Raw genomic sequence first — 23667 nt, 5'->3', positions numbered from 1 at the left:
AGGCACCCCTCGGGGAACACAAGAAGAAAAAGGAAGATTCATATATGTTTAATGTAATATAAAGGCAAGGAAAAGACAGTCCCGAATTCAATAGCAATATTCTGTACAATTCATATGGTGGGGTTGAGAGGGAAGGGGAAGAGGCCTCAGAACCCACACCGGGACATGTACAAAAATAACTTACACAGCAGCCCCACCTGCAGGGATGATGGAGCTTCCGCCCCAGCCCCCAGGGCTGGGGGACACCCCATAAAATAGCACCACGGGATCTAACCAGCGTGGGCCGAGGTGCTGGTGGGGGGAGGAGGGTGCCAGTCCAGGGGGGCGGGGGGGGGGGGGGCTACGAGGAGGCCTTGAGGCGGTTGGTGGCCGAGCGTGAACTCAGCAGCTTGTCCACCATGGTGCGGGCGTAGCGCAGCCGGCTGGCCAGCTCCTTGGAGCAGCCGTACTCCTCCAGGAGGCTCAGGCGGTACGTGCGGAAGTCCCGCTTCTCGTCGATGTAGGTCACGGCAGCCATCAGCGGGCACAGGATGAGTTTGGTGTGGTCCTGTGAGGGCAGGAGGGGAACGGGTGGACGGACCGGGGGTTACTGGCGATTGAAGCTCCCAGCTGCTGGTGTGTTTTGGCGGGAGTAGAGGGAAGATATCCCAGCCGATGGGGGGGCGGTGGGGGGCATTTCACTCCCTTCTGCTGACGCTGCCAAGGACAGGTCCCGTGCCTCCCACTCCCCACCCAATGCCGTGGGCTGCTGAGAGGCACAGATACCCGGCCCCAACCCTCCATGGCCGCAGCTCACCTGGAAAAAGTTGATCTGCACGCAGCCATTACTGAGGTGCAGAATGATGGCGCTGCGGGTGCGAAACCAGGTACGCAGGTAGGGTAGCCGGGCTAGCTCGTCGCCTTCCCGGGGCGTGATGTTGGCACCCGCCTTCAGCAAGTGTTCACTCATGTAGTTTCGGAAATACTTGAGGAGGGTGATCTGGTTGGAAAGTGAGGGAGGGCGTCCGGAGTTACAGCCTGTCCCCTGGCAAAGCCCTCAGTCCCAGCAACAGCGGCCCACGCGGGCCAGCCAGCACTCACCTTCTTTATCAGGGAGTTGGGATGGGAACTCACGGTGAGGTAGGACTCCGTGCCATCACGCTCGATGTACTGCAGGCTGTCGCCGTCGTTGTAGAGGATGAGGCGTGTTGAGTCGTTGAAGAGCACTCCCACGCTGTTGTCACACAGCTGGTACCCTAGCGGTAGGTGGAGGGAGGCCTCAGAAATGGGCGGTGGGGAGCAGGGGGCCGTTAGGGGCTGGGACTAGGAAGCCTGGGATGGAGACAGGAGAGTGTCGAGAGAAGAGGACGTGGGAGCCAAGAAAGGCAAGAGCCGTAACAACTCGAAGGGTTTCTAGGCAGCATGTGAGCCACCGCCACAGCTGGGAGAAACCTACCGAGGCCGTACTTGTCCGAATAGTCCACCCACTTGCTGACCCAGAAGATGGGGATGCACGCGGGATCCTCAGCCTCCTCTGGGACAGAAACAGACAAGATGATCGATCAGCACCAGCCTCTTCCCCTCTGGTCCACTCAGGCGGCCCACACCAGGGAGCTCGGTAAGAGGCCTGGAGCCTTCTGCCAGCAACAAGCTTAGACAGGCAGCACTGAAGCAGAAAGGTACAGTGCAGAGCGCCGAGTCCACTCATGCATTCGGCTGACCCATTTATCAAAGGCCCGCTGTGCGCCAGACACCGTTACAGGCAGCGAGCAATGACAAAACCCAGCCCTCCCTGAGCTTGCATTCTGGCTCTATGGATAGAGACCAATCAAAATAAATGTGCACAGAATATGTAAGTTACTTCTATCATGGTGCAAATCAGAGAGTTTTAAATGATTAAAAAATTGTGAGAAGACAGACAATCCCAGATACGTGAAAATGTTATGTTCTGTGCATGTGACGATCCCTTCTTTTAAATACAATAAACAAATACGGAAACTTTAGAATATGTTAGATGAGAAGTGTTGTGGAGAAACAAAGCAAGTAAGAGGAGTGGGGGCAGGGAGATGATCATGGAGGTGACTCTGGCGCAGACACGTGAAGGCAGCGAGTGTGAGCCTTGCAGGGATCTGGAGGAAGTGCGTGCCGGGAGAGCCAAGGCCCTGAGGCTGGAGCACATCTGGGTCTGTTATTTCCACTGTCTTGAAGGCTACAGAGGGATTCCCTGAGCAGAGGAGACAGTGTGTGCCAATGTATACAGGCGGCACATGGAGGTGCTGGAAGGTGGGGCGCTTGTGGAGACAGATGAGTCAGAAAAAGAAGGAAGGGGCCTGACCATGGAGGGCCTGGGACAGTAGGCTAACTTGTTTGCACTGTAATGTACAGGAAATGGGGGAAGTAAAGGTATTACGGAGCCGGCGGCCTGGACAAGCCACTGGCACTCTGGGGCTGACTTCCCTGCCCTCCCCAGACGCCCGGGCCCGCAGTGCCCACCTTGCCTCACCAGCCCCCTCTCTGAGGGCTTGGAGGCGTTGACGCTGTGCAGCTGCTGCAGCATGTCGCCGAGGTGGCAGTCGACCGCCTCGCTGGCCTCCCGCACCACTGGCTCCTCTTTTTCCCGGGGACGCTCGGGCATGGGGTTCTCCATGCCTGGAAGGAGATGAGACATAGTCATTAGCTGGGCACAAAAGCTGCAGGTTGGGAGGGCCCGGGATCCCCGGCCACAGCTGGTACTGCCCCCAGAGAAAAGCTCTTTGCGCTGCCACTGCTTTAGGTAAGTGCCAGGTTATTAGAGCAGCAGCTGCCCTGCTCATGGGACAGCACCTGGTACTCACTCATTGGTACCTCCAGGGCCAGGCCAAGCCCTGTAGGAAGGCTCACGGCCACACACAGCCATAGAGCTTCGGACGCTCAGACCTCTAACCCAATGCTGGGCCCTGCAGGGCACCTCTGGTCACTCAGGGAGACAGCTAGAAGGCACGAGCAGCTTGGAGCTGCCTGGCTTCAATCCAAGAATTAAAAGCATCTTTTGCATCCAGGAAAATGGAAGGGCTCAGTAAATCGCAACCCGTCAGCAAGATGGATTAAGCAGGCATTTAATGAAAACGTAAGAGATTTTTTCCACCCTAAAATTTGCTTTATGTACTTATATGTGACTGAAATCTGAAAAGATACACACTGAAATTTTAACATCAGTTATATTTGGGTGGTAGACGCATGGATGATTTTTATTGTCTTTAGGCTTAAATGTTTCTTTCCCCACCAACATGTGCTAGTTCTCCTTGTGTAATATGAAATTCTTAAGATATTTAAAGATATGAATTTTCAATTAAAAATATCTATGCTGTGATAAGGACTTAAGTGTGGAATAATAACATATTTGGGACTTGCTTTAAAAACTCTAGCAAGGGAGTTCCCTGGAGGTCCGGTGGTTAGGACTTGGTGCTTTCACTGCCGGGGCCCGGGTTCAATCCCTGGTAGGGGAAGTAAGATCCTGCAAGCCACACAGCGCGGCCAAAAAAAAAAAACAAAACACGATAAACAAACAAACAAACAAAGAAACCTCTAGCCAAAAAAAGGGGAAGAAGGTGGAAAAGATAAAAACAAGTATGGGCAAATGTTGGTAATTATTGAAAACAGATGATGAATAAATGGGGATTTATGTATTCCAAAAAAATTTCACCCTACTTTTGGCTAAGTTTTGAAGAATGCTTTATGTTCAAAAATTAAAACCGAAAGAAAAGAAAAGCAATCCTTAAAATAACAATATTACATTATAGCTCCAAGATTAAATATCCATGAGTCCATACCGACACAAATAACCAAATAAATAAATGGGAGAGAAGTGACAGCTCTTCCTTACAGGAGAACTCCAATTAATGGATGTAGAAGGAACAAGAAAAGGAGAAAAGTCACCATTAGAATACCACAGTAATAATTGCTGCAGGCAAGATCCACCATGGATGCTGAAATCAGTAGGCTAAAGTTTGAGAAGAAATAGAATCCTCTCAGAGTAACTCCTCACGAGGTATTAATTAATCACAAAAGGAAAAACAGTAACTCTGCACTGGAGGTACCACCTTAACCAAGTGATCACCAATCAAAGGAAACAGTAATATAACCAGTGAAAATATCAAAAAATTAAAGCCAAAAGAAAAAAGTAATCCTTAAAATAGCAGTATTATAACTGAAACAAATGAACTCATATATTAAATTGTTGCTATATCCACACAGAGAAATAACGTATTTCAAGTGGCACTTTTTTTTTTAAGTGAAATATATTCCAAAGACAAATAGAACTGCAAGAAAATGAACATCATTTCATAACATACTTTATAGATGTTGAAAATTCATGTATATAATGTAAGGAAAAAGGGTTTTCAGTGTAAGGAAAAAAAATACAAGTATAAAATTAAAAAAGTAAAAATCCTATAATATTATATTTAAATCAGAGACTTATAAATTACCAAAAGAATATTAAAGTAGTAACTTCACAGTAGAGAAAAAGATTGCTGTAAGAGAAGTTTCATCAATGTTAAATTTCCTGAACTTGATAACTTGATAACTGTGTCCTGTGCTGTGGTTATGTAAAAGAATTGTTTTTAGAAAATATACACTGAAGTATTAAGTAGTAAAGGCCAGAATGTGTACAGCTTACTATCAGATGGTTTGGGGAAAAAAATTTAGAGAAAGTAAATGTAGAAAAATGTTAATTGGTGGAGAAAAGGGGGAATAAGATACAGGAAGTTCTTGTCTATTCTCACTTTTCATAATTTGAAACAATATCAAAATAAAATGTTCAAAAAGTGTGAATCAGAAATAGCAGCATAAATTCAAGGTCCCCGCCCCCTTCCCAATCATGTATTTCCTAATCCTGTTCTCTGAAGAGATCTAGAAACAATGACAACCCAAGCAATGGGATGTGGTTTTGTAAGAAAATGTCCATCCTTTTAAAGAAATGCATACTGAAGTTTATGGGGTAAAATGACAAGATGTCTGGGATTAACTTCAAAAATACTTCAAAGGAACGAAAAAGGAGTGATGGAGCAAACATGACAAATCTTGATAAGTGTTGAGTCTGGTGGGGATGCGGGGTCTACTGCATTGTGCTCTATGTGTATACCTGAAAAATTTCAACATTTTTTCCCAAAGACCATGCAAGGTGATATTAGCAATTTTTTTTTAAATACAAATTTTTCAGGCATGGCGTTCAGCCACTCTCTTCTTTTGGGGCATGATGGGTCTGATTCCGCCATGGTAAGGTCTGTCTTTCCTGACAGGGCTGTGGGGAAGGGCATTTTGCCACATGAGGATGGGGACTACGTATTCAAGGACTGGGGCCTGTCCTACCACACACCTGAGCTATGGGGGCCATCCATTCACACACCTGAGGCCTAGGCTCTCTTGGGGTCTGCTGTCTACCCAGACCCCGGTTTACCTTTATTGAGGATGGTGAGAGGCTTCCGGCTGCTGGGGTCCAGGCTACTGGGAGCAATTGAAAACCTGGGTGGAATGGTGAGGCAGGTGATGGGGAGGCGGGCAGGGATATAGCCAGAAGTGAAAAACTCGTCATTGAGCAGCTCCTGAATGGTTGGACGGGCAGTGGGATCTGTCTGAAGCATCTTCTGGATGAGGGACGCGGCCACGGGGTTGATGTGCTGGAGCAGAGAGGGAAAGACGTAAGTAGGATGTGATGGGGGACCCGAGTGCAGAACTGCCGCCAAGAAGCTGCAACCCCGGCCCCGGCCCCGGCCTCAAATATGCCATGTTCAGCAGCTATAAACATGCCAAGTTTCCACTAGCAGCTTTACTGAGTTGACAAGTGTCAACCTAAGTTGTGAGAATGACAATTTCTCCTTCCTCTTGAGGTCACTTTTTCCCAAAATTTGCTCTTGCATAATTCAAGTTGCTCACCACTAGAGCAGCACTTGAGAACACAGGCTTCAAAGTCATAATGACCTGGTTTAAGTCCCAGTTCTGTCCCTTAATACTGGCTGTGACAACTAACCCAACTTTCTGGGCCTTTGTAAATTCATCTATAAAATGGGGACACAGCACCAAGCTTGGTGCCCTGGTGAGGAGATCCAAACCCAGTGCAGGTCAAATGCACACTAATATTCTAGCATCAACTATGCACTTACTATGCGCCAGCAAAATATTCTAAGCACTTCATATATATTAACTCATTTAACCCTCACAGAAACACCCAGGGGGTGAAGATCTCTATCACCATCTCTCTTTTGCAGATGGGGAAACTGAGGCACAGAGAGGTTAAGTGCCTAAGAACACACCCCCAGTGAATGGTAGAGCCAGCACCCACACGGGGGCAGAGTCAGCTGCAACACCCACACTCGGAACCACTCTGCTCTGTCCAATAGTGACCCTTTATGACAGATTCAGTCCACCTGTCCTTATGGGCTCTTGGCTTCACACAAGGCAAAGACACCAAACTGGAAAGCAGTCGTATGCCAGGCTGCTGCAGGCTATCCCTCTCAATGCACTCATGCTGGTGGTTGCGAAGCACAGCGGTTCGCAATTCCGTGAGCGCTTATTGTATGCAAGGTGCTCTGGGGTAGGGACTCCATTTTATAGATGGGAAGTTGCAGCTCAGAAGATTCAGGCCATTTGTCTATTGTGATCTGGCTGCTAAGTGGCAGAGCCCCTCTGAATCAAGACAGTCCACTTCCAAGGCTTAAGCAGCACGTCTCTGTTTGCCTTCTACTTCCTTTCTGCTCTCTGTTTTACACATCTTTTGGTTTATCTGCCCAACCTTTCAGAACCTACAAACTCTCTTCCCCAAGAAAAATTCTTTTGTGCACATACGTCAGGTTTTGTATGCAATTTCAGACAAGGACCCTCTAAAGCTCTTATGGCTACCCTAGGGGTAGGACTGACCCACCTCTGTCCCCAGGATATGGCTGGGCTCAGTAAATAGCTTTGGGGGGAAAAATTAAATAAAATAAATGTAAACTTAAAGTGTTTTTAGTCACCTTGGGAATACTGTACTCATTCTTCTTGATCCGGAGGTAGGTCTCTTTTAGGCAAGAGGTCTCAAAAGGTGGTTTGCCCACTAACAAGGTATACCTGTAAGCACAAGGAGGGATTTGGCTCAAGGCTCCTAACCAAAACCCAGATGCCGGAGGAATCCTCTCAGGGCTAGAAAGGAAGTCAGACACCTTCTGGACATTCACTATGACTCTGGGGTCCCGGAGGACAGTCCGCAAGTCCACTGAACAGCCCCAGGAGCCAGGACACTGGCAGGGAGGAGTCCTCAGTAGAATACAGGTGATGAGACTCGATTCTCATGGGCCAGTGATTTTTCTGCTATAGCCTGCACTATAGCAGGGCTCCAGAGGCTGCCAGCCAACACAAAACAGGTCAAAGCAAGTGGGCTACCTGCTCCTACAGAGACAGCTCCTAAGTACAGAGCTAAGTAATAGCTCTGTACTTAAGGCTGCAAGTTTTCATTTGAAAAAGTGCCACTGCAAAGTAGTAGGAAAGCCATTGCAACAGCTCATTTCTAACTCTCCAGTACCAGGGCGACCATGAAAGGGTGACACCTGAACAGGCCCAACTCTCTGCCTACCACCCACCCACCTCTGATGGCCTTGATCCAGACAGACCACAGGACCTCCTCCTGCCAGCTGTAACTACTGGCCTAACTCCTCCCACCCATTGCTGCTTTCTAGATCAGTGGTGCTAATACTTTATTGTGCATGGAAAAGCTCAAGGGTCTTAAAATCCAGATTCTGATCCAGTCAGCCTGGGTCCTGAGATTCTGTGTTTCTAACAAGTTCCTAGGTGATGATGATGCTGGTCTGCCATACTTTGAATAGCAAGGTACTAGAGCAAGTTTGTGGAGACCTTCCCTCCCCCATTCCCCAGACCATGGCCCAGGCTGCAGGAATCCTACAGGATACACCAGTGAGAAGAAAAGATATGGAAATGAGGCTTCCTTTTGGATCAGTCTGCCCTCTGGAGCAGCCTTTCTAAAGGCAGAAAGGTCTACAGGATAAGGTCTGCCAGGTGAGATATCCAAAAAGGCCTCTGCTGAGGCTGGGTGGGTCCTGAGACAACTCCCAACTTACATGATGCACCCAATGGACCACACGTCCACCTCGAAACTGTGCCCTTTCTTGCTCAGCACCTCAGGAGCTATGTAATTAGGAGTCCCGCACAGGGTCTTCTTCCGTTCCCCGTCATACTCGACTTTGGTTGCCAGTCCAAAATCCCCTGGGACAGAGGGAGGAAGAGGGGGGACTCAGATGCTAGCCTCTGCCATCCATCAATGCGGACAGCTGGTTCAGGTGTAACCATCAAGAACCAGGGTCGTTTGATCCCTCAAGCCTCTAGTTCTTGTGTGCAGCAAGGCTTGCCCAGGAATCCTCCCACCATGCTGGCCCCAGGGAGGGGCCTCCCAGAGACCCTCCTCACCCCCTCCCTTAGAAAGGAGGGCTTTGCTTCTAAAAGGGAACTGGTAGGGATAGCAAAAGTCACATGCCTTCAGGGATTAAGCAGGTAAATGTCAAGATGGCTACTTGGCAAGTTTGTGAGGAAGTGATAGGGAGGGGTGGGGACTGTGGCAAAGCAGAGGGCACCTAAAGGGAACAGCTGCTTTTCAGTCCAGCAAAGAGCTGCCCCTGTACTGCTGGAGCAGCCAACTGTTTAAAAGAAGCCCCGAATTCAAAATCAAGCCTCCCGATTTAAAAAAGTGAAAACAAATTCAAATCCTTTTTTTTTTTTTTTTTAAATAATACTGTATAGGAGAGCACACACACCCAAAAATGCATCTGCAGGCAAGACACTGGCTTTTGGCTCTTTGTTCTAAATTTCTGTACTAAAGAGAGGCTTCTAGAGGCAATCAACAGCCCAGACTTCCTACCATCCTCTTCCTCCCTCCCTTGTCTCCTTCCGACTTCCTCTCTCCCTCCCTCTCTCCCAGCTCCTCCTCATTCCCATTTAGCGTAGTGTCAAGTGCCCCTGCAGGCCCAGCTCCTCACCTATTTTCACCTCCAGATCCTCGTTCAGGAAGAGGTTGCCCAGCTTGAGATCTCTGTGAATAACGCGGTTTCGATGCAGGTACTGGCAGCCGAGGACGATCTGCCGCAGATAGTAGCGGGCCTCGGGCTCCGTGAGTGCTTTTCTCCGCTTGTGCAGCTCCAGGAGAGACTGGGCGGGGGAGGGAAGGAGGAGTGGGGAGTGGGTACTCAGGCCCAAGGCAGGGCGGGTGTGTCATTAGGTGAAGGCAGCCCAGGACCCTACCGCCCATTCCTTCTCCAGGACAACTACGATGTAGACTCTCCCCTAAGCCAGGCCACAACCGTTCATAGCACCCCCTCTCCCACCAGCTTCCTCCCAAGTCCCTTACCTGGGACCCCTGTCTCAGCCCACTCCGGAAGCTCAGAGTCCCCAGTATCCCTGCCCCCGGCCCTCTTCGCAGCAGCAGATCCCTCTCCTGACCACTCTCCTCCCCGAAGCTAAGTCTGGCTCCAACTACCTTCTGCCTGACCCAACCCACTCCGGAAGGTCCGGGTCCACAGCACCCCCTACCTAGCAACTCCGGAAGCCCTGGCGTCCATTAGCAGGGTTCTCCCGCGACCCGCACCTCCCCCACTCGGCCCAACTCCTAGCGTCCGGGAGCCGCCTTCCCTGGAGGCAACCTGACCCGGGCTCCACTTAACCGGCACCCCCTCTCCTAGAAGCCCCAAGTGCCAAGCACCTCTTTCCCCGAGACCTTCTCCATCCCCAGCTCGAGGTTCCCAGCACCTCCTCCCCAGCAGCTCCGAGCCCCGGGGCGCTCCTTCCCAAGCAGCTCCGGGTGCGGGCGCCCCAACCCCGGTCCCCAGGGCAGCTCCAGTCCCCCAGCAGCGACACTCACCCTCCGGCGGCAGAGCTCCAACACCACGAACACAAAGTCGTTGTCCTCGAAAAAGCCGTGGAAGCCGACGACGTGCTGGTGAGCGAGGCTGCGGTGAATGGATATCTCCATGGACATCTTCTCCTTCTGGTGCGGTTTGAGCAACAGCGATTTAGGCACGATCTTGCCCGCAAACACCTCCTTAGTGTCCGCGTCCGAGATCTCGAAGCACTTGGCAAAGCCGCCCTTTCCCAGAAAGCGGCCCCGCAGATAGCGCCGCCGGCTGCGCGGGTCCACTAGGACCTCCGGGATCTCTTTCGCCGGCGGGGCAGCCGCCGGGGCCCCGGGAGCTGCAACTCCAGGGACCCCGACTTTCCCTGGATCTGCTGGTGCCCGCGCCAGCTTCCCTGCAGTTGCCGCCGCACTCATGTTCCCGGAGTTGCTCAGCGGACCTAGCAAGGTCTGGGCAGAGGCTTGGCACGGCTCTGCTCCTCCTCGAATTCAAACGCGGCGCCGGGAACGTTACAAAAGCCTACGCGCTACTGATTGGCCGCGGGGATTTAAAATCCAAACCCGCCCGCCGCGCGGCACTCTGGGAGCGCTCTGCACTGCAGCCGCCTTTAAACCCGTACCCAGCCCCTGGGGGAGAAGCTTGATTGACAGGGACTCGCGGACCGAAGACACGTGGGATGCCTGGGAAACCAAACCCGGTGCGGGGACGCCGAGACCCAGCCCCAGGAGAGGGGGAGTTCAAGGTTTCTCCCTTTCTTGGCGGCCGGGGGAGCTCCTGCAGTTCACAAGCACCTCCTCCAGGAAGCTTTTCCTAGCACCTTCCTCCACCCCTCACCCCACCTTCTAGATTGTAAACTCTGAGAACAGAGACCTGGCAGCGCCAAGAGATAGCTTGGCAGAGCCCGAGTACCCACCTCAGAGGTCATCAACTCTCTTCCAAGTCACCCCAATAAACTAAAATCTAAGTAAAAAGAGGATGCTTGCCAGGCGAATGCACCTTCAAGACAAATTCCCTACTCCCCTCCTTCAAATAACAGCAGGGACCACTAGCATCACCATCACCTGGGAGCTTGTTAGAAAGGCCAAGATTCAGGCCTCAATGCAGACCTCCCAATTCAGAATCTACCCAGTGATTTGCACACATACTGAAGCTTGAAGAGCACAGTACCAGACACCACCCTCCCCCACCCCTGCCCCCAGGCCATTCTGCAAGAAAGTTGTCTGGCTGGCTCACTGCTCTATTTCCCAGTGCCTAAAACAGTGGACCCTCAATTGTTTGGTAAGAGGGAAGGATGGTTGGTAGGCAGAATCCCTGGCAAACTGGTAGGCCAAGGCCAAATTTGGCCTGCGGAGGTGTTTTGTTTGGCCTCCCACTTTTTAAAATTTGGATTCATTTACAGGACTTAAAAATCAAGAGAGAAAAAAAAAAAAATCAAGAGAGCTCACATAAAAATTCAGATTTGTGTCTTTTCCTTAAGAAAAATCATTAGCTGTGGCAACGCTATGCCTACTTACCTTGCCAGTTTGTCACAGTTCCCTGCTACCCCCCTTTGCCCATTTGTCCATCTGGCTTCCGTAGATACTGGAATGGTAACCCTGAGAATTACCCAGGTAAGAAGCCCTGTAGCGTCCAATGATGTCTTTGCTAGGACTCAGCAAAAGTCAACCGTATTACAAGTATCTCTTTATCTGACTCCCAATAAACTGAGAGGCAATGAAGACCTCTTTCCTACCCCATGTCCTAAGCTCTCAGCACAATGCCTGGTAAAAAGGAGTGATTAAAATATTTTCTAAATAAAAGCAAGTTGTTTTTTAAAACTAAGTTATTGGACTTCCCCTGTGGTCCAGTGGTTAAGACTCCGCGCTTCCACTACAGGGGGCACATGGGTTTGATCCCTGGTTGGGGAAGTTCCACATGCTCTGCAGTGCAGCCAAAAAAATAAATAAATAAAATTATTATTTTTTTATCCCTGTGGTGTGTAATATTCTCTTTTATCTTTTTATAAAGTTGAATCTATGTACCAAAAAAGTATACTATCTTTTTTTAAATTTTTTTAAAAAATATTTATTTGGCTGCACCAGGTCTTAGTTGCAGCACGAGGGATCTTCATCGCGGCATGCAGGATCTCTTTAGTTGTGGCAAGAGGGATCTTTAGTCACGGCATGCGGGGCCTTTAGTTGCGGCATGTCGGCTCTCAGTTGTGGCATGCGGGATCTAGTTCCCTGGTCAGGGATCGAAGCCGGGGCCCCTGCATTGGAAGCGTGAAGTCTTAACCACTGGACCACCAGGAAAGTCCCTATACATATCTTAATGGGACAGCTCAGTGAATTTTCACAAACTGAACACACCCCATGTAAACAGCACCCAGATTGAGAAAGAGAACACGACCAACACCCCAGAAGTCCCCCTTGTGCCCTGTGTTGGGGTACCCCAAGACTACCCACCCCCAGTTCGATGATTCACTAGAAGACCCACAGGACTCAGCATATAGTCCTACTCACAGATGGCTATGATTTATTACAGTGAAAGGCTATGAAGCAAAATCAGCAAAGGGAAAATGTGTATAGGGCAAGATCCAGGGGAAACCAGGCACAAGCTTCCCAAAGTCTTTTCCCAGTGGAGTCACACAGGACACACTTAATTCCTCCAGCAATGACTGTGACAACATGTGTGAAACGTTATCTACCAGGGAAGCTCATTAGAGACTCAACGCCCAGGGCTTTTCTAGGGGCTGGTCACATAGGCACCCCCTGCCTAGCACACACCAAAATTCCATTCCTGGAAGGAAAGCAGGTATATGCAGCATCAACCACATTGTTTGCACAGTTTAGGCCCTGTGAGCAACTCCTATCATTTAGGGAATGGTGAGAACCCTCCTGAAATCCAAGAACCCAGATGCCAGCCAGGGCCGACCTTGCAAGCAGGCCTTTCTAAGGAGGGCAGTCTCAGGCCTGCTTGATTAGCTCTCTTCTGCACAGTCCACCTCCTTGGCCCTTAAGGACCAAGTCCACTTCAGAGCAAAATTATTATCAGCAGGACCGCATACAAAAGGGTGAGACCAAGCTGCAGTATTGGAACTCAGTTATGCCTTTCGTTCATGGAAAGGCAGCACTGGGAGCTTTCCTTTTCCTTTGTTTCTGAGAAACAAAGATCATAAATGCCCCCCCCTGCCCCGCCCACACCTTCCCCAAAGCTCCCTAGCTGCCAGGTTTCTGTTTTTTCTCATTGTTACAAAATCAGCATGCCCCACAGATCAGCAATCCTAACTTTACATTTTTTCAATCATCTCTTATTCTCATCCAGGCCTTTCATCCAGAGGGCTGTAGGCAAGAGGTACAGAATATTTTTGCAGATAAATATTTTAATACAATTTAACCAGAAAGATATTCAGGAATTGATCAGGATATGTTATGGGCTGAATTGTGTTTTCCCCAAATTTATATATTGAAACCCTAACGTCCAGTATAGAATGTGACTGTATTTGGAGATATGGCCTTTAAAGAGGTGATTAAAGTAAAATGAGGTCATCTGGGTGGGCCCTAATCCAATATGACTGGTGTTCTTATAAGAGATTAAGACACAGACACTCACAGAGGGGCAGCCGTGTGAAGATACAGTGAAAAGGCTGCCAGCTGCAAGCCAAGGAGAGAGGCCTCAGGAGAAACGTGCCAACTCCTGCTCTTGGACGTCTAGCCTCTAGAACTCGGAGAAAATACATTTCTATTGTTTAAGCCAACCAGTCTGTGCTACTTTGTTATGGCAGCCCTAGCAAACTAATAGAGGATGAAATCCTGAAGTTAAAAAATTTCAAAGTGGGTTTCTGTAACCTCCCACCCCTTTTATCCAGAGACAGCCTAGAAAAGATCAATCCCTTTCTAGAGACAGCTACATCTGAATAATCAATCTACCTTACTAAGGTGTGTGTACAGAGGGAAACGTGAGGACGTGGAGTAAGGCTATCAGCCCATTGTAGTAAGTTGCAGCTAATCCAGAACGCCGAACACACAAATCAACAGCAGTGAGCAGCCCCCCAGAGAAGGCCCAGAGTCTGATCTGTCAAAAGCAGGCAGAGGGGTCGAAGTCCCTGTGACGTGCCCTCCTCCAACTTGCAGGTTTTGGTAGGGATCACAAGTTAGGATGCAATTAGCCTCTGCATGAGACGTAAAGAGCTGATCAGCAGCTTGATTTTAGATGGTCCCATCAGAGAACAGGCCCTTTCCTATGGGCATTTGTATGTGACCCAGTTGGTGCAGCCAGCATCCACGATGTATATTTTCATCGTTTACAGCTCCACAGAAGGGGTCCTAAATCTCCAGTGGTCCCAGGGTCTGAGTCCTGTTCACAGAGCCTGGGTCTGCTTTCAGTTCAGCACACCTCCTGCTGCGGCTGAAACAGTGCATGACAGCCAGGGTCAGGTTTCAGCTTAGAGTCAGGTCCAAGCAATTAGGATCAGTGAATTTGGGATTCCAATCAAGCCAGGTGCTTTTCTTCAGGAGCAGCAAAGGCGTGCTGCAGTGCCGAACAGCCACGGTCCAAGTCCAAGTGACAAGCAAGGCTTCCTTTTTATCTTGTCAGTCTCAGAGTCCAAACTGACCCACTCAAAAACATGCACATCAAACTGGACAGCCATCAGGCTCTAAGGGTCAGATATTTGATTTCAACAGGGCTTATTAGCAATTTAACTGCTTTTTCAAAATCCAAATGTGTATTTCCATCCAGAGACTGCCTCTCTTTTCATGTTGTCACCCTCTTTCCAGAGGCTCCAACAGACACAAATCATAGCAAAAATCATCAGTTACAGAGACTTGTTCTAGTTCTAATACCCAAAGAATTTAAATTCCAGCCCACCCCTTGATGGTAAAAGCAAGGAAGCTGTACCCCACCACTACCTTCTTCATTTTTGCATGTTTGAGATGGTTCCTCTAGCATTTATGAAATTACAAGCATGTAACATTTTAAATCAATTTTATCATATATCCAGATACAAGAACCACAAAATACAAAGCCATTTTTAAAAAACTTCCCTTTTTCTCTCATTGCAAATTTACACAAACCCCTAGTAGGAAATTCAGCATTTATAGGGTTATCATTACAGGCCTGCACTGTTAACTCTTTTCTGCACAGGCCCCCTTTCAATTACAACCCCTCAAGGGTATCCACTATCATAAGGTATGATTTTTAAGGAGTGGATTCAACCAATTAAAAAAAAGTTAGGGAATTCCCTGGTGGTCCAGTGGTTGGGAAAGCACTTTCACTGCTGAGGATGCGGGTTCGCTCCCTGGTCGGGGAACTAGGGTCCCGCAAGCCATGCAGCGCAGCCGAACAAAATTAAAAAAAATTTTAAAGTTAGAGTGTTTTTCATTCATACATTCAAAGGTCTGTTGAGTACCCACTGCATGCATGTTTTATTTATTCCATTTAGGAACATTTACTAAAAAAATGATGAAGCACTGAAGAAACTTTAATTCCCTTTCATCCTTTAACAGCTGTTTTCATATTCCCTTCTAGTCCTTGTCAACATGGACTTTCAATTTTATATAGTTGCAAGTGTGCCATGTTAATACAATCTATTTGCATGGTACCAGTAATAATAATACTAACAGTGAGCCCTATGGACTTACTATAGCCAGGCACGGGGCTAAGAGCTTTACAGAGATGATCTCATTTAAGCCATACAAAGACCCTAGAAGAAAAGGATTACTACTCCCATTTGAAGATGAGGAAATGAGCACTTCTACATTAGGTTACTTGCCCAAGGTCATGTAGCCAGGAGATAGCAGAGCTTGAATTACAACCCAACTCTGCTGACTCCAAAGCACACCTGTCTGCACACTGCCTCTCAGGGCCTTGTTGTTCTGGCAAGAACCAAATCCCAGACTCATTTGGTTCACTCGCTCACTTGCTCACTCACTCCTACCAAAAAGCAAATACAATGTGTTGGTTAAACTCATGAACTAAAGAAACTCTGGGTTCAAACGCTGTGTGACTTCAGGCAAGTGACTTAACCTCTCTGTGCCTCAATTTCCAGGTCTATAAAATGGGGATAATTACTGTGCCCATCTCCTAGGATTCCAACTAGGAGATGACATGCCTATCTCCTAGGGTTTTTGTGAAGAGATTCTATGAGGACAGTACTTCAAACAGTACCAAGCACATGAGTGTTGTTGTTGTTGTTGTTATTATTATTATTATTACTACTGAAATAAAAAGAACCTGTACCTATTCCCAGGGAGCTCAAGAGTGTTCAACAGGACTTTTCAGTTCCTGGGTCTCTCATATTTCCTTGTTCTCCCCTCTCCTCTGGCCATACTGCTACCTCAGACTTTTGCTACTTCCATCAAAAACCAGGAAGTGCACCCAGCAGACACCAAAGGCTGAGATGAATGCAGCTGAAGAGACAAGTTGGCAGGGCCAAGAAAACCCACGGGCTTCGACCTAAGGTTTGAAAGCCAGAGGTGTGGACTCCATTCCTGTGTATCTTTCTTGAATGATTTTCATATGCACGAACCATGTGCCTGATGCCCAATGGCCTTGGAGATACAGAACAAGCTATTTAGTCTCCTCGGGGAAGCAGGATGTCCTGTGCTACCTCTTCTCACTTCAGGGTCCAAGTCAGAATGCATAATGAAAGCAGGTGCGGCCAACCCGCCAGCAAAAACTTCAGGAAAGCAAAGGACTAACACCGACAGAGCAGAAAGTGCAGTCCTCAGGGCCAAGTGCTTTGCTGCATAAAACATGGACTTTGCAGTCAGATAAGACTTGGCTTTGATTCCAGCTCAGCCATTTATTAGCTGTGTGACACTGGGCAAATCTTCTTAACCTCTCTGAAGATCGGCTCCCTCGTCTGTATAATGGGTTGTAAAAGTCCCTACTTTTTTGACAGTTGGGAGGAGTAAATGTTTTCTAATAAGTGCCTGGCACCCCATAGATGCAAAGCAAGGAAGGGTCAATTCTTTTCCCCAACTCCTCTTTGTGGTGAACTGATTATAAAGGGAAAGATGGTCTAAATTTCACTTTTAATTAAAAAAAAAATATATATATATAGGAATGCTGCACCTTATACAACAGTTTCACTTTCTAATAATATCAATAGTATAAGGTATACCTAATAGTATAGTACACCAGTATACTATAAGGTGTATCATTCTTAATAACAGGAGTTGTAACTACCATTTACTGAGTGATTACCCTGAGCCCGTACTCATGCGTCACATGTACGAATGTATTTAAGCATCATAATGACCCCTACACATCTTCCCCATTTTAAGGATGAGAAATCTGAGGTTCCACAAGGTGAGATAACTTGCCCAACGTCACAGGGCTAGAAAACAGCAGGGTGGGATTTGATCTGCTGCCCCCAGCACCCACACTCTTCACCACTATGGTGACCCTCAAGAAGGGCCCCTCAGGCCTCCATCGGAGAACTGTTTCGTTTCCTGGGCTAAGCTGTAAGACCCCTATGGGCAGGGACTGGCTCTGTCTTATTTTCCAGTAGGGCAGTGCCTGGCACTCAGTAGTGGCTCAGTAAGTATTTGTTAAATGAATAAATGAGTGATGTAGCCTGTGGTCAGGGCGCCCCCCTCCTAGCCCCAAGGTGCAGCAAGTACACATTCTACAAAAACACAGCCCCATCACTGGGGCTCTAGAAGTGTTTCAGTGATCATGGACTTATGGGAACTGGTCCAAGCTGGCAGGACATTTTGCTGACACCTGTTCTGAAATAACCAGGCCTCTGAACACATTGTTCCAACATTGCCAATGCCATTTCAGGGGTCTTGCAGCTCCACAGCAGCTACCTCTAGGATATCAGCCAGCTAGATGTGACCACCCAGTTTTGTTAGATGCAATCTGTCCTGGCAAATGGCTGAGGGTGAGTAAGAACGTGGCTGGAGCTCCATGTTCTGGACACACTGTGGGCTTGCACCAGCCAGACCAAGACACCAAGGGAGGGTTCCCTAGCCACCAAGATCGCTGCTTTATAGCTGAGAAACTTCCAAGGATGTGTTAATAGGAGCAATGTTTGTCTGATTCATTTCAAGTCTGTCATCACCCAGATGGGCCAGAGTCACTAAGAAAGGCACTGTGGCCTTGGCTCTAAGTGAACTGGCTCATGCAGAAGTGACTAATTCAGAAGCCACCACAGATCCCAACCAACCACAAGGGCCCTGTGCAGCCACGTGAAACAGAATCGGTCAACAGGAGGCTCACAAGTCAATTGTTCAACCTGTCCCCTGCACCCAGGATCCTGCAACGTGAGACTTATCTGGGGTAGGGTGGGGACCAGGGGTAGGGGGACTCACATCCAGGTAATCAGCCCATGAAGTATGTGCCGGATACACACAGGCTCACGCCTGCCTCCTCAGGAGCTCACAGATAGCATGGGCTCAGACAAGAGCACAGGCACGTTAACTAGAATTCTACCGAGACCTTGACAAGGGCCCTTCCACAAGGTGCTGGGGGGCCCATGAGGAAGCAGTTCCAGGCAGAGGAGCATCCTCCAAACGGCTCTTGATAGAACACTCCACTTTGGCTAAGTAACATCCTCTCTGTGCCCCCAATCCAGGCCCAGGTACCCCTCAGGAGGTACTCCCCAAGACCAAGAGTAGTGACAGATTGGGCAGAGGATAAGGCTGGGCAAAGAAGACATCTGGAGAAGGGGAAAAGGTCTGAACTAGACACCTGATGATTTTTCCTGCCTGGCACCCATGCATCTCCTCTTCTGGTAAAATCACCCCCACCACAGCCACCAGGCACCAACTCTCAGTCCATGTGGGTATGTGCCCCAGGCCCAGTCAATCAGTGTATTCCATCTTCCTGGCCACAGTGGTTACTTGAGGCTGGATACCTCCAATCTGGACCAGTGAGAGCCAGGTCCAGGGGTTCTGTCAGAGAAGGGGAGCTCTTTCTACCAATAACTGGAGCTGCAGCATCACATTGTGAAGGCTTGAGAATGAAGCCAACTCAGAGGAAAGCAGAGTCAAGAGCTGAAGAGAGACAGGTCCCTGATGACGCTATTGTGAGTGCTGGGATCCAGGGCAAAGGCAGCTCTAGACTTGGCCTTATCAGCTACATGAGCCAATAATCCCCTCTCTGCCCTAAGCCAACTGGAAAGAGTCCCAACCAAGGTCTCTTCCATCCCCACTCTTCTGGGAGTACTCTGAGGACAAAGTGACTCTCTTCTCTGGGGTTATAATTGTCTGGTGACAGACTGTCCCTGGGGTGAGAGCCACCATGGAGACAGAGTCCAGCTGGCTTTTCCTAGGATACACACGACTGTTAACACACTTTCAAACAGTATCAGTCCATAATTATAGACTCCTTGGCTATTCGTAGTAGCCATTGTTTTTGTCTGCCCAGCACCTTGTTTTGGAAATGGGCTCTGCTGTTTTTCTACAATGCGGGGATGGAGGAAAGGTCATGACCCAGATCAGGTTAATCATAGGGCCACACACTCTCGGCCACAGTGGGCTCACGACAAATCAGTAAGAACCTTTCTCTGGAATTTTCCAAATTAGAACTGGAGGGAAGAAACCTTTCTTTCAGGGTCACCAAGCTGGGAGGATGCAAACCTGGAGCTGTCAGCTGCCACGTGCCCCGATGCATGGAGAAAGCCCACTTGCAGCAGCAGAAAAGGAAGCCAACACACAGGCCTGGGGGAGTCAGCTTGCTGTCTCCCCATGTCCACTCTCTCCCTCTCCTTCTACTACCAGAACCTCCTTCCGCAGAGTTTTGGCTGCTCAGCTAGAAACTAAATTTACAGCCTCTCTTGCAGCTAAATGTGGCCACATGACAAGACAGTAGAAACTTGGGTGCCTGAGGACACTGCGGAGCCCAGCCTCCTACCTTCCCTGGACCACCTGCCTATTGCTGCACTGTTAGGTGAGTGACAAATAACCTTCTCTTTCGTATTCAAATACTCTTCTGTATTTTGATGGTTCGCAGCCCAATCTATACCTCTACTAATGTGAAGGTGAAAAAGATATAAAAGCAAAGAGCCCTGATGGGGTTTAAATCTCTGGATATAGTTGTCCCTGCAATGATAAGTTATCACTTATGGGGTGCTTCTAAGTGCCAGGAACTGCCCACAATGTTTACATGTAGTACCTCATTTAATCCATTCCAACTCTATGGGGTGCTACTGTCATTCCTACTGTACAGCTTACAGTGGGAGGGCACAGACAGATTAAGTAACCTGCCCAGGGTTCACATTACATTGCTTCTCAAGCTAGTCTTTTCCGTGATTTGTTGTGTAAGCCAATAAAGCCCCTATTTTTGCTTAAATTGGTTCAAGCTGGATTTCTGCCACTTGCAACAAGTGTTCTAATTGGATTTTTGTCTAATCTAGTTTCTGTGTTCCTTTATAGAGTGCCAACCATGTGGTACAGAACTGTATGATGCAATTTAATGGCTGCAAGCAGGATAATTCTCCCAAGAAACTGGCTCCCATTTAACTAGTCAGATCACAATTGTAGCTGCAAGACAACAGGGCCCATAGCAAGGAGACAGTCTTCTCAGAGGGAGCACTGGGTTTCCTGCCTGTGGCAGACATTGCCGGATGGGTCAGCAATACCCATTCCCAACCCCCTTTTCCTTGCCTGCCTGAAAATGCTTTCTGTACAGCAAGGGCTAGCCAAATGATCCAATCTGGGCAATGAAAGGTATTAGAACACGGAGGGATTCCTGCATAATGATTAAAAGTATGGGCTCTAGGGCCAGAATGCCTGGATTCACCATCACCTTAGCTGTAGAAGTGTGGGCAATTTACTTTACCTCTGTTCCTTGGGGAGGAAAACTGGACCTACCTCACGGTTATTGTGAGGATTAAAGGAACTAACAAAGGTAAAGAACTCAGAAGAGTACCTGGTACATGGTAAACACCATAAATGTTAACAATTGTTATTTTTATCACCTGTCTGTGTCAAAATGGAACAATCTCTAAGGTACTGTTAAGTAAAAGCAGCAAGGTGCAGGACAGCACATCTAGCATGTGCTCGCATCTGTATGAATACAGAGGTTGGTGTGTATGTGTGTATCTGCTCATGCCAAGCGCAGACTAACCACTGGTAGGACAGATCGAAAACTGTTCTGAATAGTTGCCCCTGGGAAGTAGAACATGGGACTGGATTCTGGGTTGGGAAAATCTACTTCATTGTAGCTCCCTTCTTTACTAACTGGATTGGGTTTTTGGAATCATGTACTCAAATTACTTAAAGATTTTTAAAAGACTCAGAAAAAAAACACCCCACTTTCTCTTAATTTTGGTTGTTCACCAACAAAATGGACAGTCAAAAGCTTATATGTCAGTTATATCTCAATAAATAAATAAATTTAAAAAGAAAACAAACAGTTAGTCGTATAAAGTGGCAAGCTTCCTTTTGCAGGTATTCAAACACAGGCTGGAAGGGAATCTGTCAGACACGCCCTGGAAGATTTCTCTAGGAAGCAAAAGGCTAGCCTAGGGCACATCTAAGCTCTGCCAACTACAAGATCCACCTTTTTGGTGGCACAAAAGAGGAAGGGAGCTCGGGGATATGGCTCCCCAAAAAGCTGCAACCATCACAGACTGCTGGTATCAGACAGGACACAGCAGACTGTCCCCTCGTACCAGGGCAGACCTGAAGAGCGTGGGCTGCAGAGCCAGGCAGACATGCACACATGCATGTGACTGCTGGGTCAGCCACTTCTTCACCACGAAGATTGGAACAAGTTATCTCATATCTCTGAATTTTTTCCTCATCAGTAAAGTGGGGATAACGTCCAGCTTACAGGGCTGGTGTGAGCCCTAGGTAGGCAGGTGAACATAAAGCCCGCAGAAGGGCACCAGGCACACAGTGAAGTGCCCAAGAGAGGCTGCCATCGCTGGAGGTAGACAGGGATCACCTTCAAATGACTTGCTTCACGTGTCAATCTTTTAAGGTACAAACATAAAAAATGACAGACCAGAAAGCAGTTTTACATTGAACTCGCAGAGATGACTACATACAGCTCTTTTTGCAAACCCCATAACCAGATATTAAGTCAAGACAGCTGCTGCTAGATCCTAACCTTCAAGGCTAAACTGTCCTACCCCATTCACAGCAGCATCAGAGCTTCAAGCAAGGCCAGCCTTCTCAGGCCTTCACTCCTGTATCTTCCTACTAAACCAAGAGGCCAGAGCAGAACAGGAAGGGTTGTGCTATTACCCAGAAGATAAGAATGGCCCTGGCAACTTCGTTTACTCCTTGGGGCTCTGTGCCCCCAGAATGATTTTAAGTGGCCCCCATGTACATATGAGATTGGGCCCAAGTACAGATATTTTGGTCTGAACTGTGAGGTTTATGGCAAAGAAAGGGTGGGTTGAATGGTTTTAGGTCAGGGGGCAAGTGTCACAAATGCTACATCTCCAGTGAAATGAGGCATATACTGCTGTCCCCAAACACCATGAGGCAAGGAGTGGCTGCCAGACTAGTCCTCCCACGTGGGAGACTCAAACCTGGGACCCTGCAAAAATAAAATCTGGATGCTAAGGGCCCCCCTTTTAGTGAAAGCCAAGGCCCTAGAATAGATGCTAGAAAGTCTTTTATTAGTCATCCTGAATTAAAATGACAGTTCAGGTCACTCTGGAAAGAAGAGAAATACTAACCACCCTCCCTTCAAGTTTTAGTAGCCAACAGGAATCTGGGCTCTGAAAAGTCGCAAAACACTTTTTTTTCCAGATTATGAGCAGCTGTGGCAACTGGTCAAATGTGTGAGCAGCAGGGAAGCTGAGAGTGATCCCTGTGAGCAGAGCTCACTGTGGTAGCTCATGGCCATGGGCAGCACAAGAGCGTCACAACCTCCCCACTACGACAGAATGCCCTGCTCCATCCAGCCACCCACAGGACCAAGGGGTGGGAGTGCTGGAAACAGATGAGTCCGTGTTCCACACATAATGGTACGGAGTGACTGTTAATAGATACGGTTTAAGCACAGCATTTGGAGACAACTCCTCCAGACGTTCTGTTATTAAAGTCTTAAGAGCTTAGAGCCTGGGAGGATGGAGAAACTCTAAAGAATTAAACCAAAAAAAAAAAGAAAGAAAGAGGGTGGGAGGTGTCAAAGACACAAGAGCTCTTTGTAGATGCTGACTGGCTCACTTTGTCCCCAAGTTCATCTTAGAGCTCAAGCGAATTTGGGACACAAGGCAGAGACATTAGACCTGTGTCAAGGGCAAAAACTTCTGGTAGTAGCTCTTGGTGACGTCAATCATCAGCTCCTGGGTACATTCTGGGAGCTCCCCTGAGAAGAGTCCTGAGGAAAGAAAGACCCGGTCAACCACGAGGAGCCAGAGGAGGCCCACATGCAGCTCTGACTTGTGTTGAAACCTCTAGAAGTCTCCTTTCTTCAGTCATGAATGTCTAAATACTAGGTTTTCCATCTTTGGTGCTAACAGAATATTTCCACTGACCATATCTTCAAGATGATGTGAATTTGTGTGTGTGAGAGAAACAAATAATACTTTCCCAAAATGCAGAAATATATCCCAGGGACTTCCCTGGTGGCACAGTGGTTAAGAATCCGCCTGCCAATGCAGGGACACGGGTTCAAGCTCTGGTCTGGGAAGATCCCACATGCCATGGAGCAACTAAGCCCGTGTGCCACAACTGCTGAGCCTGTGCTCTAGAGCCCGCGAGCCACAACTACTGAACCTACGAGCCACAACTGCTGAAACCCACATGCCTAGAGCCTGTGCTCCACAAGAGAAGCCACCGCAATGAGAAGCCTGTGCACCGCAATGAAGAGTGGCCACCACTTGCCGCAGCTAGAGAAAGCCCGCACACAGCCACGAAGACCCAATGCA

General features: G+C 48.3%; 2 protein-coding genes across 3 annotated transcripts in view; both read right to left on the bottom strand.

Moving 5' to 3' along the window:
- Nucleotides 1-32: 32 nt before the first annotated feature.
- On the bottom strand, nt 33-13046 carry PLK1 (polo like kinase 1). The gene is made up of 10 exons (XM_082362512.1): nt 9857-13046; nt 8979-9147; nt 8067-8211; nt 6969-7062; nt 5417-5636; nt 2473-2628; nt 1436-1513; nt 1081-1235; nt 797-979; nt 33-547 (listed from the first exon to the last, which is right to left on the bottom strand). Exons 1-10 carry the CDS (start codon nt 10262-10264, stop codon nt 341-343), a joined length of 1815 nt encoding a protein of 604 aa, XP_082218638.1. The 5' UTR covers nt 10265-13046; the 3' UTR covers nt 33-340.
- A 145-nt stretch (nt 13047-13191) lies between these two features.
- DCTN5 (dynactin subunit 5) overlaps nt 13192-23667 on the bottom strand; it is a 29200-nt gene continuing 18724 nt past the window's right edge. The window contains exon 6 of one of the 2 annotated variants that reach the window (XM_082362628.1): nt 13192-23117. In XM_082362628.1, coding sequence (XP_082218754.1) covers nt 23020-23117 — 98 coding nt within the window. In that variant the 3' untranslated portion in view covers nt 13192-23019. The remainder of the gene's footprint in view (nt 23118-23667) is intronic. The other variant, XM_082362627.1, reaches the window with a different exon arrangement.

The sequence above is a fragment of the Balaenoptera borealis genome, assembly GCF_965194805.1.
Source record: "Balaenoptera borealis genome assembly, chromosome: 16".
Lineage (NCBI taxonomy): Eukaryota > Metazoa > Chordata > Mammalia > Artiodactyla > Balaenopteridae > Balaenoptera > Balaenoptera borealis.
This window is presented reverse-complemented; position numbering and strand designations above follow the sequence as displayed.

Excerpts from the sequence above, each read along its gene's own strand:
- PLK1 (XM_082362512.1), bottom strand. The coding sequence starts at position 10,264 with ATGAGTGCGGCGGCAACTGCAGGGAAGCTGGCGCGGGCACCAGCAGAT. Across the intron at positions 1,236-1,435 it reads TTCGGACAAGTACGGCCTCG|GGTACCAGCTGTGTGACAAC; the intron begins GTAGGTTTCTCC and ends ACCTACCGCTAG. Across the intron at positions 548-796 it reads TGCAGATCAACTTTTTCCAG|GACCACACCAAACTCATCCT; the intron begins GTGAGCTGCGGC and ends CTGCCCTCACAG.